At 41.8% G+C, this 12,802-nt stretch overlaps 1 protein-coding gene across 2 annotated transcripts; it reads left to right on the top strand.

The window, feature by feature from the left end:
• Nucleotides 1-1,972: 1,972 nt before the first annotated feature.
• etv5b (ETS variant transcription factor 5b) lies at nt 1,973-12,100 on the top strand. 2 transcript variants are annotated; one of them, XM_066665815.1, is made up of 12 exons: nt 1,973-2,109; nt 4,225-4,391; nt 4,731-4,818; nt 4,941-4,988; nt 5,594-5,644; nt 6,880-7,003; nt 7,559-7,846; nt 9,524-9,813; nt 10,259-10,321; nt 10,602-10,840; nt 10,937-11,044; nt 11,700-12,100. In XM_066665815.1, exons 2-12 carry the CDS (start codon nt 4,344-4,346, stop codon nt 11,934-11,936), a joined length of 1,584 nt encoding a protein of 527 aa, XP_066521912.1. In that variant the 5' UTR covers nt 1,973-2,109; nt 4,225-4,343; the 3' UTR covers nt 11,937-12,100. The 2 variants fall into 2 exon arrangements, with proteins under 2 accessions (XP_066521912.1, XP_066521913.1); XM_066665816.1 differs by having other exon boundaries at nt 10,937-11,038.
• The last annotated feature ends 702 nt before the right edge of the window (nt 12,101-12,802 follow it).

Raw genomic sequence — 12,802 nt, forward strand, 5'->3', positions numbered from 1 at the left:
ATTATACTTTGCTGTCAGTGGTTTCTCAAGCATTATCATCTTGCACAATCATTGGAGAGGATGTTGGTGGTGAAATGAGCAGATACGTTTGCCAGACTCTTATTTTCTTCACCTCGTCCAGTATCATAACTTCATGTTTTGGAAACAGTGTTGTGTGTTGTTCTTCATGGGAGTTTGATGGCTTCTTGGTGAAGTAAAATATCCTAGTGTAGGAACAGCTGTCTTGATATCTGACCTTTTACTAGTACAAAACTCAGTATCATTCTTTTGTAAATTATGTGTTTACGAGGAAGCCTGTAATCAAGGACACCTCTGTTGAAGCAACAGTGTAGCCAAGATCAAGTCAGCTCCAAGTGAAGACTGAGCCAACTTTGAGACCTGATGGCTAAATTTCATATAGTGCAGTATGTGAGTTTTTTTTTTTATCATTATTTTAAAATGTGTTCTCCCGGTGTCCGCGTGGGTTTCCTCCGGGGGCTCGGTTTCCTCCCACAGTCCAAAAACACACGTTGGTAGGTGGATTGGCGACTCCAAAATGTCCATAGGTGTGAATGTGTGTGTTGCCCTGTGAAGGACTGGCGCCCCCTCCAGGGTGTATTCCTGCCTTGCGCCCAATGATTCCAGGTAGGCTCTGGACCCACCGTGACCCTGAACTGGATAAGCGGTTACAAATAATGAATGAATGAATGAATTATTTTAAAATTCTGCACATAGTGTAATGTATATCAATCAGCCACAACATTAAAACCTGACGGGGAAGGTGAATAACTGCTTATCTTGTTACAATGGCACCTGTCAGGGTCTAGGCTATATGGGCAGCAAGTGAACAGTCAGTTTTTAAGTTGATGTGCTGGAAGCAGGAAAAAAGGCAAGTGTCTGAGTGAATCTGACAAGGACCAAGTTGTTATGGCTAGATGACTGGGGCAGACCAACGCCAAAACAGCAGGTCTTGTGAGTTGTTTTTGGTATTCGGTGGTTAGTACCTACCAAAAATAGTCAGAGAAAGGACAAACTGGTGAACCAGTTACAGGGTTATGGGAGCCCAAGGCTCACTGATGCTTGCAGGGAGCAAAGGCTAGCCTGTCTGGTCCATTCCCACTGAAGAACTACTGTAACACAAAAGTTTGGAAAGGTTAGGTGGGTTTGTCTGAAGAATTTATGTGGATGTTACTTCAGAGCTGTCACTTTACTAACTATACAAGAGCTGTTTTGTTCGCACAAGGGAGACATTCATAATATTAGGCAGGCAGGTTTGTTATTATGTCTGACTGCTGTTTTTCGAATAGGTCTTTTGCTGCATGTGGTGCTCCTTTCATTTTAAGATCCTTAGTGTACATCAAATATGAAGTCTTATAGGTTTGGCGTAAGCGTTACATAGTCTTTAAGTTATGTTTTGGTCTTTTGGTCACAAATTTTGTGTCTGAGTCTTTTTAAATGTGAACTAGCCTCTTGTTTTTAAAATAGCAACACTAAAACCATGGCTGAGACTGAGACAGGTCCCAGTAAACTATTGTGGAGACTCGGACAACAGACCTGAGGACTTGAGTACGCTACTGCAGCACTGTTTGCTGGTACTAAGGTTTTGTGCAGGTTGTTATGCGATACCAGTAAAACAGAGGGTGGCTTTAGGCACTGTTAAAAAATATTCATAAAATAGATTAAAATCCCTTCTTCAACTGTCTAGAAGTGTAAAATGGCGCATTTTGTGCGACTTTTAAGTTTAAGAAAAGTGTGCCTGTCCCTTTAAAACAGTATCCACAGTGGCGAACATCTGGTTGTTGAATGAAACCCAGCCATTCATAAAAACATCGCGGAGCTTGGCTGTGATTGGCTCCAGGTGGCCTAATACATAGCGGAGTTTTTCTCGAACACCTATTGGCTCTTGTCGTGAAAGACGCGGGCGGCCAGCCAATGAGCGCTCTCCTCTGAGCTGAGCGCTCGTCCTCGCAAAAGCAGGCGAGTCCATTGAGAAAATTTTCAGTCTGGCTGAGCTTTTCTAGAGCGCGCATCGTGAACGCGCCTTGTGTTTGCTTTGGGATTTAAGAGCCTAGGACTGCAGGGACGCGTTGTTTTTTTGTTTTTAAATTCTGAGGATTAAATCCCCGGAGGGTGAGTGTTTCTGCATTCGCTGCGCACGCTTTTAGGTTTGTTTAGGTAGACTTTTATGCAGTTTATTGCCGCTTATATTTTAATTATTATTTTTTATATTCTCCAACTTCAGAGCAGTTGAGTTACAGCGAAGGGGTTAGTTCACCCTCCAGGGCTTTTGTGGAGCGAACGCCATTTTCTTCGTGCTAATAATTTGAGCCACCATTTTCTCTTTCTTGGTTTTCTGGCGCAAGTTTGGTTATGTTGGAGTTTCTGAAGCGTGTGAGTCCCGGAGGGTTTTTAGTGTTAAATTGTGGCTTTGGGGAAGGAGGAGGGGGTCGCTTTGGTTTGTGCTGCAAGTGTGGAGGGATTTATGAATGGCGCGTTTGAGGGGTGGTGTGTGTGTGTGTGTTTTCGCGAGGGATCAAATTTCACTTCATTGAGAAAAACAAGGGGCCAAGGGGAGGAGTGAAAGGGGGGGGGGGGGGGCAGTGGGGACTGAACTTCTTGAACTCGAAGTACATCAAGTTAACCCTTTCCTGTTGGGTTTAAATTTTTATATATTAGGTTTATATTATATAATATGTGTATATGTGTGTGTGTGTGTATTTCTGCATTTTAAAGCACACACATTAAAAAACTTTATTTCTGCACTCTCTGATATTTAGCATGTTGTAGATGTGCAGCTACAGACTGTAGTTCATTTGATGCTCTAAATATTTTGTCAGCCATCAGCACTGCAGTGACACTGACACGGTGGTGGTTAGTGGGTTTTGCGCTGGTTTGAGTGGATCAGAAACAGCACTGCTCCTGAGGTTTTTAAAGACTGGGCCGTTTCTGTGAGGTTTATCAGACCTGTACTTTGTTGGTCCACCTGGTAGATTCAGAGTTGAGCACTGCTGTATCTGATCATTCAACACCACCACCATGTGAATGACATTGCTGTTGTGAGTATAAATCATCACATGTTTAACCCTTGCCATGTGGTGGTCTTGTGGGGTTCCTGACCACTGAAGAACAGAGTGAAAGGGGCTAATAAAGTATGCAGAGCAATATATAGCCTATAAGGCACCAATAAAGCAAGTGGGGCTGATTAAAATGGACATTAAATGTAGAAATATCTGTTCTTATTTTTTGGCTTAGTGTATTATTTTCTCGTTGTCATTTTCCAATGTGCCAGACTTGACAAATAAATGTAAACTAAACACTAAAACTTGCAGGAAAGCCATACCTTTGTTTCCTGCTGGCTTGAGACTTTTATATCATGCAGATTCTCTGTCTTTCAGCTTGTTTGTGGACCTTGGTGTCCCCTGTTGGGAAGTCGTGATAATCTAAAGGAAGCAATAAGAGAATGATTGTTTAATTACACCCAATTTTCTGAGTTGCTTGCCAAGATCTTCTGTGTTCTTGGCTCAGCGACAGTAGCAGAAATGCTACGTGCGTCAGGGAAAATAGGCCTTCACACGTGTCTATGACAACATACAGGCATTCTTGCCTCTGTTGTCCAAATAAGCTGAACTTGGTTTTTTTATGTGGTGGGGTAATGCCAACAGTACCACCACATAGCCATGATGAAATGTTACGTCATTTAAAACCGTTTATGACAAGGGAGTGTTTGTCTTGGAGGGGGTCTATTAAGGAACGTTTAAGTTACTGGGACTCGACCAATTTCTATTAGCCTTTTTCACCTGAAGTTCATAAGAAGCAATAAAGAAAGCCGTGCACCAAAAATACACACATTCTTAATACTGCTTATATTCCTCTCCAGCCCTGGTCACAAACTCTTTGCATGTTCTTCATTTTCTCCTTTGCTTCCAGTTAGGCTTAGTGAGAGTGGCTCTCTCCCTTGGGCAACAGATGGCTGTGTGTGGTTATGTAAGGCCCCCATCTGTACCGTCAGGCTTAAATGGTGTTGTGTGTTAGTGTGTGTGTCCCTGTTCTTAAGCAGCATGCTGTATCTGAAGGGTAAAAGAGTTAGTGCTCCACAAACAAACACTGGTTGAAGGTGCCACACATCAAAGGGACAGTTGGTCTTGTCCTGTCAGTTTTAGGGACGTTCACTGACAGCTGCCCAAGTCTCTGGCCGAGTACTCAGCCTCCTCTAAGTGCCACTTTTCTCGGCTCTTCCCTCACCAGGACCCAGCAGGCGAGAGGAGAGCTTGCGCGTGAAGAAAACACTCATCCCACCTCCCATCCCTCTTTCTGTCTTTTTTCAACTGAGTCCAGGCCTCTGGCCACGCTGCCCAACCCGCAGCATGGATGGATTTTATGACCAGCAGGTCCCTTTCGTGGTAACAACCAGTGTAAGTGCCGAACCAGTTGCCCCATCTTGTCTTCCATGTGTACTTTTTATATATGAAATGCTTCATAAATGTATTAGTTTTACAAAAACCTCACATCTAAAATCATGACACATTCTTACCTTAATTGTAAGTTAATATATTAAGATTTTATTTCATGTTCATAGTTATTTGGGCCTTTTTATTTGGTCTGGTAACCAAGAAGAGTTTATGAAATGTGTTTTCAAAACATGTGAAATTAACTAAAATCCTTGGGGGGGGGGTGTCCTTGAAATGATAGGCAACGATACATGTGGCACATAAATGCTGGGCATTACTGATTGTAATCCTTTATATTTGCAGAAATGTCATGCCGAGGGGCCCCAGTGTAGGCCAATGAACGACAGGAAGAGAAAATTTGTGGACACTGAGCTCGCCCAGGACACTGAAGGTAAAAAAAAAATGCAGCCTATCTAACAGTAGCCATGATATTTGATTCAAACAACTGTAGTCATGAAGTCTGATGTCTTGTGACTCACATGTAACACTGAAATAATCCTCATATTTCTACAGAGCTGTTTCAGGACCTGAGTCAACTTCAAGAAATATGGATAGCTGAAGGTAAAGCTCCTCTTGATGATAGATAAACACAATTGGGCTTGCCGTAGCCATTTTAGCAGATTCCTTTGTTGTATGCAATCATTAAAAAGGAGCCTATGAGACACCTTGGTTCGTTTTGTCTATACCTAGCTGCTGAGGACACACAGCTGTGGCTCAAATAAACAAACAGTACTCAGTGCTGCCCTCAGAACGTAATGTGGACTTAATAGGACTTTAAGAATCATTACGTGTGAAGGACATTTTGACTTGCCATAACACTACAAACACACTCCTATGTTTTAAATTGTTGAGTCATGTTTTATATATTTTTCACATCATACCTAAAGACACCAAAATGTGGTAAAATTACAAAAAAACAACTTGTGATATTGTATACTAATCCCATCGCCTCCATGACTAATCGTTCCCTCATCAAATTGTCCTCAACGCTGATTGAAACTCAAAACATGATTCCCTTATGACATTTGGCTGTAAAGCGTTGCGTATTTATTAAAGGATTTTATTGCATTTATATTTAATGCTGTTTATTTCTGTAGTTTTTGTTCTCTTATAGCGCACACTCACCCACAACCAGACTGAAGTTCTTTATCTTCCTTTGTCTCCAGCCCAGGTACCCGACGACGAACAGTTTGTTCCAGATTTCCAGTCGGATAACTGTGAGTATCTGATCGTGGAGTGTGCAGGCAGACAGGGAATAGGATTGGTTGCAGGGCTGCCAGGAGTTGCTTATTTGCATACTTTTCATGAATTATTAACAACAGTCTGTAGAGTGAAAATGTCCCTCTTCATGGTTGGCACAGATTTTATGACATCCTGATGATTATGCCAGATCATTTGAATAGTCATTTTGGTAGAGTTTTGAGCATTGGTTAACGTTTTAAATATTTTATAATCTGTTAAACAGAACAAAACATATATTACATAAAATTGCCATGATGTACTTGGCTGAAAGCCCTGGACCTACTCTCTAAGGCTCTTTTGAAAATCATATAAAATACATTTTTTCCATGTGTGCTTTGTTGAGAGGGAAAAACAGGTTTCCAATTTTCATTCCAACCTGTTCCTAAGTTCTGGGCTTTGGCTCCAAATGTTGGGGTTGAAAAAGTAGTGTGCATGTGTGCCTGAGGGGGGTTGATGTGCAAGGGCCCTGTGCACTACTGCAGTGCAGTAAATCACTGCTGCCTTCGGCCGAGTGATGTTTTAATGGGCCAGGATACACACTCACACACTCAAACACAAACACACTTACTTCATTATGTGGTGAACACTGGTCTGGCTGTTTCCCTTGTTAGGCTTATCCCCCTCCCATTTGGCATTTGAATAAGTTTGGTTGTGTGTTCTATAGTGTAATGTGCCTTGTGAGCGTTTTCGCATGCATATGTTTGTATAAGAGTGTGTGTGTGTGTGTGTGTGTGTTAGTCTGGCATGGTGCTGAAACTTTGGCAGAAAGCCTTTAAGTCTAACAGACTCCCCTTTCACCATGCCAGGGCAAAAAGACTCATTTTCCAAGTCTGTTACCCTATATGTCCTTGTACCCTGTGGGACTTTGTCCGAATGCACCAAGCTTGCTTCACTTACACAAACAACAAGGACACTATCACTGATGCAAAGCACTTCTCTTGCAATAGCCACAACCAGCTGAATTCTGTTAGCAACTCCTATTGTAACGACTTTATCCTCATAAATGTGGATGAGCAAGTGAGTTACTACAAATCCATGATTTGGTCTGCTTCTAAGGAGGGATGTGGGTCACTGAATAGAGAAGCAGTGCTGTAGAGAACTTGCGTAGAAACATTTTTATCAGTTAAGCCAAAGTGTAATCCATTTTTTTGAAGGTTAAAACACACTTATGTGAGCAATTTGTATTTTTTCCTGTCTTTTTCCTCTGCAGTGATGTTTCATGACCCGCCACAAACAAAAGTGAAGAGGGAAACAAGCCCAAGCAGAGAGTTTTCCCCCTGTGGACAAGAGCAGAGGCTTTCCCCATATGGAGAGAAGTGCCTTTACAACTACAGGTGTGCATCTCCACCTCGCTGATACAATTACCTCAAACTCTGTCCAACTGTGACTGATGATCAACAACCCCGAAAAGCCCTTACTCTAATCCACCACACTTCTAATCTAATTATTTTCTTCAGACGTTCTTGAGTAGGTCAGTAAGGCGTGTTCAGATGTTTGAAGTACAAACCCAAGAAAACTATATCTTCATTAGTGCTGGTATTAGCATTTCATAGATTTGTTAGTATTGGTGGAAACAATTGGCCTTGTTTAGGAAAAACCTTTAGTCATTTCAGGCGAATTTAATCAATAGCCAAACACAACATTGTGTGCTAAAGGAAGTTTTTAACAGAATAGGCTGATTGTATTACTCAGCAAATCACTGTTCGACGAATTCTATTGGAATCTGTTAAACAAGTCAATGTTATCAGTTATTGGAATTGTAAGTTTCATATCAGCCAGCGACTAACGTCCAGGCAAAGTGTTGATGACCGCTTCTTAAGTTGCAGTTTTCCATTGTTATCATGAGAAATTCTTTCACCGACCAAACTAATCACACTGTTTCTTCCCAGTGCCTATGATAGGAAGCCGTTTGCATTCAACAAACCATTGACTTCACCCTCCACCCCTGTCTCGCCTTGTGACTCTTCTCACAACACGGGGACACACAATCTTCAGAAGAGAGTCTCTCCTCCAATCCATAGTCAGACGCCTGGGCTTTCAGCACTACCTGGCCATGCCCACAATCCAAGCCAAATCCACCACAGAACACAGATCCCACTTCACAGTCAAAGCCCGCCTTTTGCAATGCCCCACCCACCCATCAGTAACCCAGATGCCTCCTACAGTACAGATCACAGGTATGCAATCCACTGGAAAATATATTTAATGAAGAGTAGTGTTTCAAACTGGAAGTTATTTTGAAGCCTTTGCTTATATGTTAGAACTGCATGGCCACATGCAAATCGCTACAACTGTTATAAACTACCAAAGAATACTCCTCATGGAAGTTGATTGCTAATTTGTTGTCCGTTGACCGAAGCCATGTCTTTATCTGTGTCTTTTGCATGAGCAGTTAGTCATTGCTGTAATCAGCTCACAGTGTGCCATTGGGTATTAATCTCTTAATGATTGTACACTGACCTGGAAAGTAAAGCTATATTTATCCCAAGAGTTAACTCATGGAAAACTGTTAGAGGTCCTGTTAGTTCTTAATTTGGCATGCGTCCTCTAATGCTAATTGGTCAGTTGATTTGTCCGTATTTTAGTCTTGCTTTGGTTTTTTATAACAATTCCATTCTATTTTGGATATAGATGCAATTATTTTCTACTCTGGCAATTGGCAGTAGAAATAATACAATCCCAATTCCAATGAAGTTGGGGGAAAAAAAACTGAATACGATGATTTGCAAATCTTTTTCAACCTATATTCAATTGAATACTCTACAAAGACAGGATATTTAATATTCAAACAGATAAACTTTATTGTTTTTTGGCAAATGTTCACTCATTTTGAATTTGAGGCCTGCAACATGTTCCAAAAGATTTGGAACAGGAGCAACAAAAGATGGAGAAAGTTGAGGAATGCTTAAAAAAAATCACCTGTTTGGAACATTCCACAGGTGAACATGTTCATTGAAAACAGGTGAGTGTCATGATTGGGTTTAAAGGGAGCATCCCCGAAGGGCTCAGTTGTTCACAAGCAAGGATGGGGTGATGTTCACCACTTTGTGAGCAAATCTTCCAACAGTTTAAGAGCAATATTATCAGTGCAAAGTTCAAAAGCAAGCATCTCTGATGGTATGGGGGTGTGTTTGTGCCCATGTCATGGGTAACCTGCACATCTGTGAAGGCACCATTAATGCTGAAAAGTACAGTTTTGGAGCAACATATGCTGCCATGCAAGCGACGTCTTTTTCAGGGACGTCCCTGTTTATTTCAGCAAGACAATGCCAAGCCACATTCTGCACGTGTTACAGCGGCGTGGCTTCGTAGAAAAAAAATACGGGTACTTGACTGGCCTGCCTGCAGTCCAGACCTGTCTCCCATTTAAAATGTGTGGTGCATTTTAAAGCACAGAATATGACAATGGTGACCCTGGGCTGTTAAGCAACTGAAGTTGTACATCAAGCAAGAATGGGAAAGAATTCCACCTACAAAGCTTCAACAATTAGTATCCTCAGTTCCCAAATGCTTATGGAGTATTATTAAATGAAAAGGTGATGTAACACAGTGGTAAACATACCCCTGTCCCAACTCGTTTGGAACATGTTGCAGGCCTCAAATTCAAAGTGAGTGAATATTTTATTTAGATATTATTTATGCTTTACATAATGTCCCAACTTCATTGGAATTGAGGTTGTAAGAAAAAGACATTATATAATCTGAATTGATGTCAGTGAGAGCAGAATAATAAATATACAGCAGAAGCGAAAATAGAAAATATGATAATCTTTAGACTATTACAGAATAAATATAACTGTGGGAACCACAAATATTAAGCAATTAATATTTTACACTTCCTCCTCTTCCTCTAGGTTTCACAGGCAGCTTTCAGAGCCATGTCTGCCCTTCTCACAGCCTGATGCTCGTTCCGGAACTCCCTACCCTCCGCACACCCCCAGTCCCTACCCACGGGACAACCGACCAACCTACCATCGCCAAATGTCCGAGCCCCTGGTCCCAGTTCCTCCGCGAGGGTTCAAACAGGAGATGATAGATCCCCGATACCCAGAGCATGGTGCTTTGAGCATGGGAGCCCCTCGGCCACCTTTGTTTCAGCAAATGCCCATCAAGCAGGAGCCCAGAGATTTTGGCATTGACTCAGGTGAGCGTCACAGGCTTTCAGACCATGGAAATATTACATGCGGTATGTGATCTTTGTGCTCAGGATTATGGTGCACATTTGGGATTTACGTCACAGGCATGTATTGCTGTGAAATCCGTCCATTCGCATTAGAACTCTCTCTGCTGTCGCCCAGTTTTGCTCACGCACTCTTCTCCACTTGCTCTGTGATTGTGAGATGTGATGTAACAGCAAATCCTCTTAGTTCCTACTAGCCCTGAAATACTCTTGGCTGTGAATGCTTTGCACATTTCAAAAGCCTGTGTTTCAGACATGATAGAACATTGTGTTATTATAGAATTATCGCTCGCTCCAAAGCAAAGAAAGCCTCCGTTGTCAGTATTTGCCTTTAGTACAGGCACATAATTGTTTTGTCCACATACTGCATTGAGTACAACAGGCTGAATTCAATTACTCTGTCTTACAGAGATACAGAACTGCCAGTCATCGTTTGGAAAGACATCAAACTTCTATCGGACCAACAGTGAAGGTAAATAGGTTTATTAAATTGAATTGATTAAATTGATTAAAAGCTCTAGGGTTATGTTTTAGATTTTGCTGTTTTCTTTAATATTTTTTCCCCCAGAAAATGAAATGTTTTTGTATCTTTTTTAAATCTGAAAATTCATTTAATATTGAATATATATATATTTTTTAATCCTTAAGGGTTCAATGGGTTCAGACCTGTTTAATATGTCACCTGGTGTGTTAATCATTGCTGAGAGCTGTCCTTATTTGACCCAAGTCTGACTGTATTCATCTGTGTGCAGGGTTCATCTATGACGGAGAACCTCACCTCTACTACGATGATGCCTGTGTGGTGCCTGAGCGTGGCGAGGGGAAGGTCAAACAGGAAGCGGCAGGGTTTAGGGAGGGTCCACCATACCAGCGACGTGGTTCTCTACAGCTTTGGCAGTTCCTGGTCACCCTGCTGGACGACCCCTCCAACAGCCACTTCATTGCCTGGACTGGTCGCGGCCTTGAGTTCAAACTCATCGAACCGGAAGAGGTCAGTTTACTTGCTTAACATTGGTAGAAAGGATCTATTTTTTTGCTGTCTTTACTGTGAATAGGAAACTCACAACAGGTGTGCATGTGTGCGCAGGTGGCTCGACGTTGGGGTATCCAAAAGAACAGACCTGCCATGAATTACGACAAGCTCAGCCGATCGTTACGCTACTATTATGAGAAGGGCATCATGCAGAAGGTAAAGGCACGTTCCCGTTCCAATTTCCTTTCCTTTTTGCATTCTTTAGTAATTCATGTACTTTATTTACCACTAATCGTGTACAGCAGGGATTAGAACTGAGCTAATTTATTTATATTTAATTAATTAATTCATCCATTATCTGTAACCGCTTATCCAATTAAGGGTCGCGGTGGGTCCAAAGCCTACCTGGAATCATTGGGCGCAAGGCGGGAATACACCCTGGAGGGGGCGCCAGTCCTTCACAGGGCAACACAGACACACACAGTCACTCACACACACTCACACCTACGGACACTTTTAAGTCGCCAATCCACCTACCAACGTGTGTTTTTGGACTGTGGGAGGAAACCGGAGCACCCGGAGGAAACCCACGCGGACACAGGGAGAACACACCAACTCCTCACAGACAGTCACCCGGAGCGGGAATCGAACCCACAACCTCCAGGCCCCTGGAGCTGTGATTGCTGCACCACCGTGCCGCCCCTTATTTATATTTATTTATTTTAATGAGTTTTATTCTTGATCACTTAACATTCTAAATCCTGCTGTACAGTAGCCAATCCTTTATATATTTGAGCCTCTCTGTATATATATTTTTCCAGTTAATTTAAATATTGTCAGGGAAAAAAATAATTTGTCTCTCTCACTTGCTTTGTAGGTCGCGGGTGAGCGTTATGTGTATAAATTTGTCTGCGATCCTGAGGCTCTCTTCTCCATGGCCTTCCCTGATAACCAGAGGCCCAGCCTGAAAGCCGACCCCGACGGTGCGCAGGTCCCAGAGGATGACACGGTCCCTCTGTCCCACTACGATGAAGCCAGACGAGGCCCTTACCTCGGAGATGGTCGAGATCAGTGCTTGGCAGGACTGCCTTTCCCTGAAAACTACACATTCTGAACTGCTTTTGCATCTGCTTGGATTTCTGAATGAACCCAAAGCTGCTGAGCAGGACTTAAGAATGATACACGTAAAAACATATACATGCTGATTCTCACACACTAACACACCAAACACCTTGCATTATTATACAACTTTTTTTTTTTTTTCCCTCCTCCCCCCCACCCCACCCCCTTTATTTTAATTTTTTTAATTTTTATTTTTTTTGCACACACTGATTCTCATTCCATCCCTCATCTTGTGTTCTGAACTAGTGTCATAAACCACACATTTTCTGTAATGGACCTCTCTCATTTCAGGTTTGTTTTTTTATTGAAAAAATAATATAACTCAAAGGGACTTTGCAGTATTTTTCAACAAGCTTTGGTTTTCTATGTACAAATATGTGTATATTTTAAAAGGAGGCTTTTGTGCGCTTTTTTTTTTTCCACCGTGTAGAGCCTGGTGTCCATTTTTCAGCTCTGTCCTTTTTGAAATTCCTTATGACAAAATGTACTGATGCACCTCTTGATGCTGTTGAATGCTGTCCATACCATAAGTCTATAACCATGATCTTAATATGACAGATTTTCATTTTATTCCAGCTGTGTGAGTGTACATGCTTTATTACTGGCCAGAAGAAGTGCACAGTGTCTGCTTTTGTATTACGAGTATATGGAGATGGGTGGGAGGGGACAGGAATATTAAAAGAGCAAATCTATGTATATTATATAAGTATATTTTTGCAAAGTCAGCATTTGTTTTTGTCTTTGTATAAGCTGTAAACCAGACTTTCATCACTCTAATACCTGTTCCTTTTACACAGTGCTGAGTGACAAAGTCGAAACTTGGGCTATGTCTAAATAGATAATCAAAGGTTTTCTTTC

This window comes from Hoplias malabaricus, chromosome 3 (assembly GCF_029633855.1).
Source record: "Hoplias malabaricus isolate fHopMal1 chromosome 3, fHopMal1.hap1, whole genome shotgun sequence".
Classification (NCBI taxonomy): Eukaryota; Metazoa; Chordata; class Actinopteri; order Characiformes; family Erythrinidae; genus Hoplias; species Hoplias malabaricus.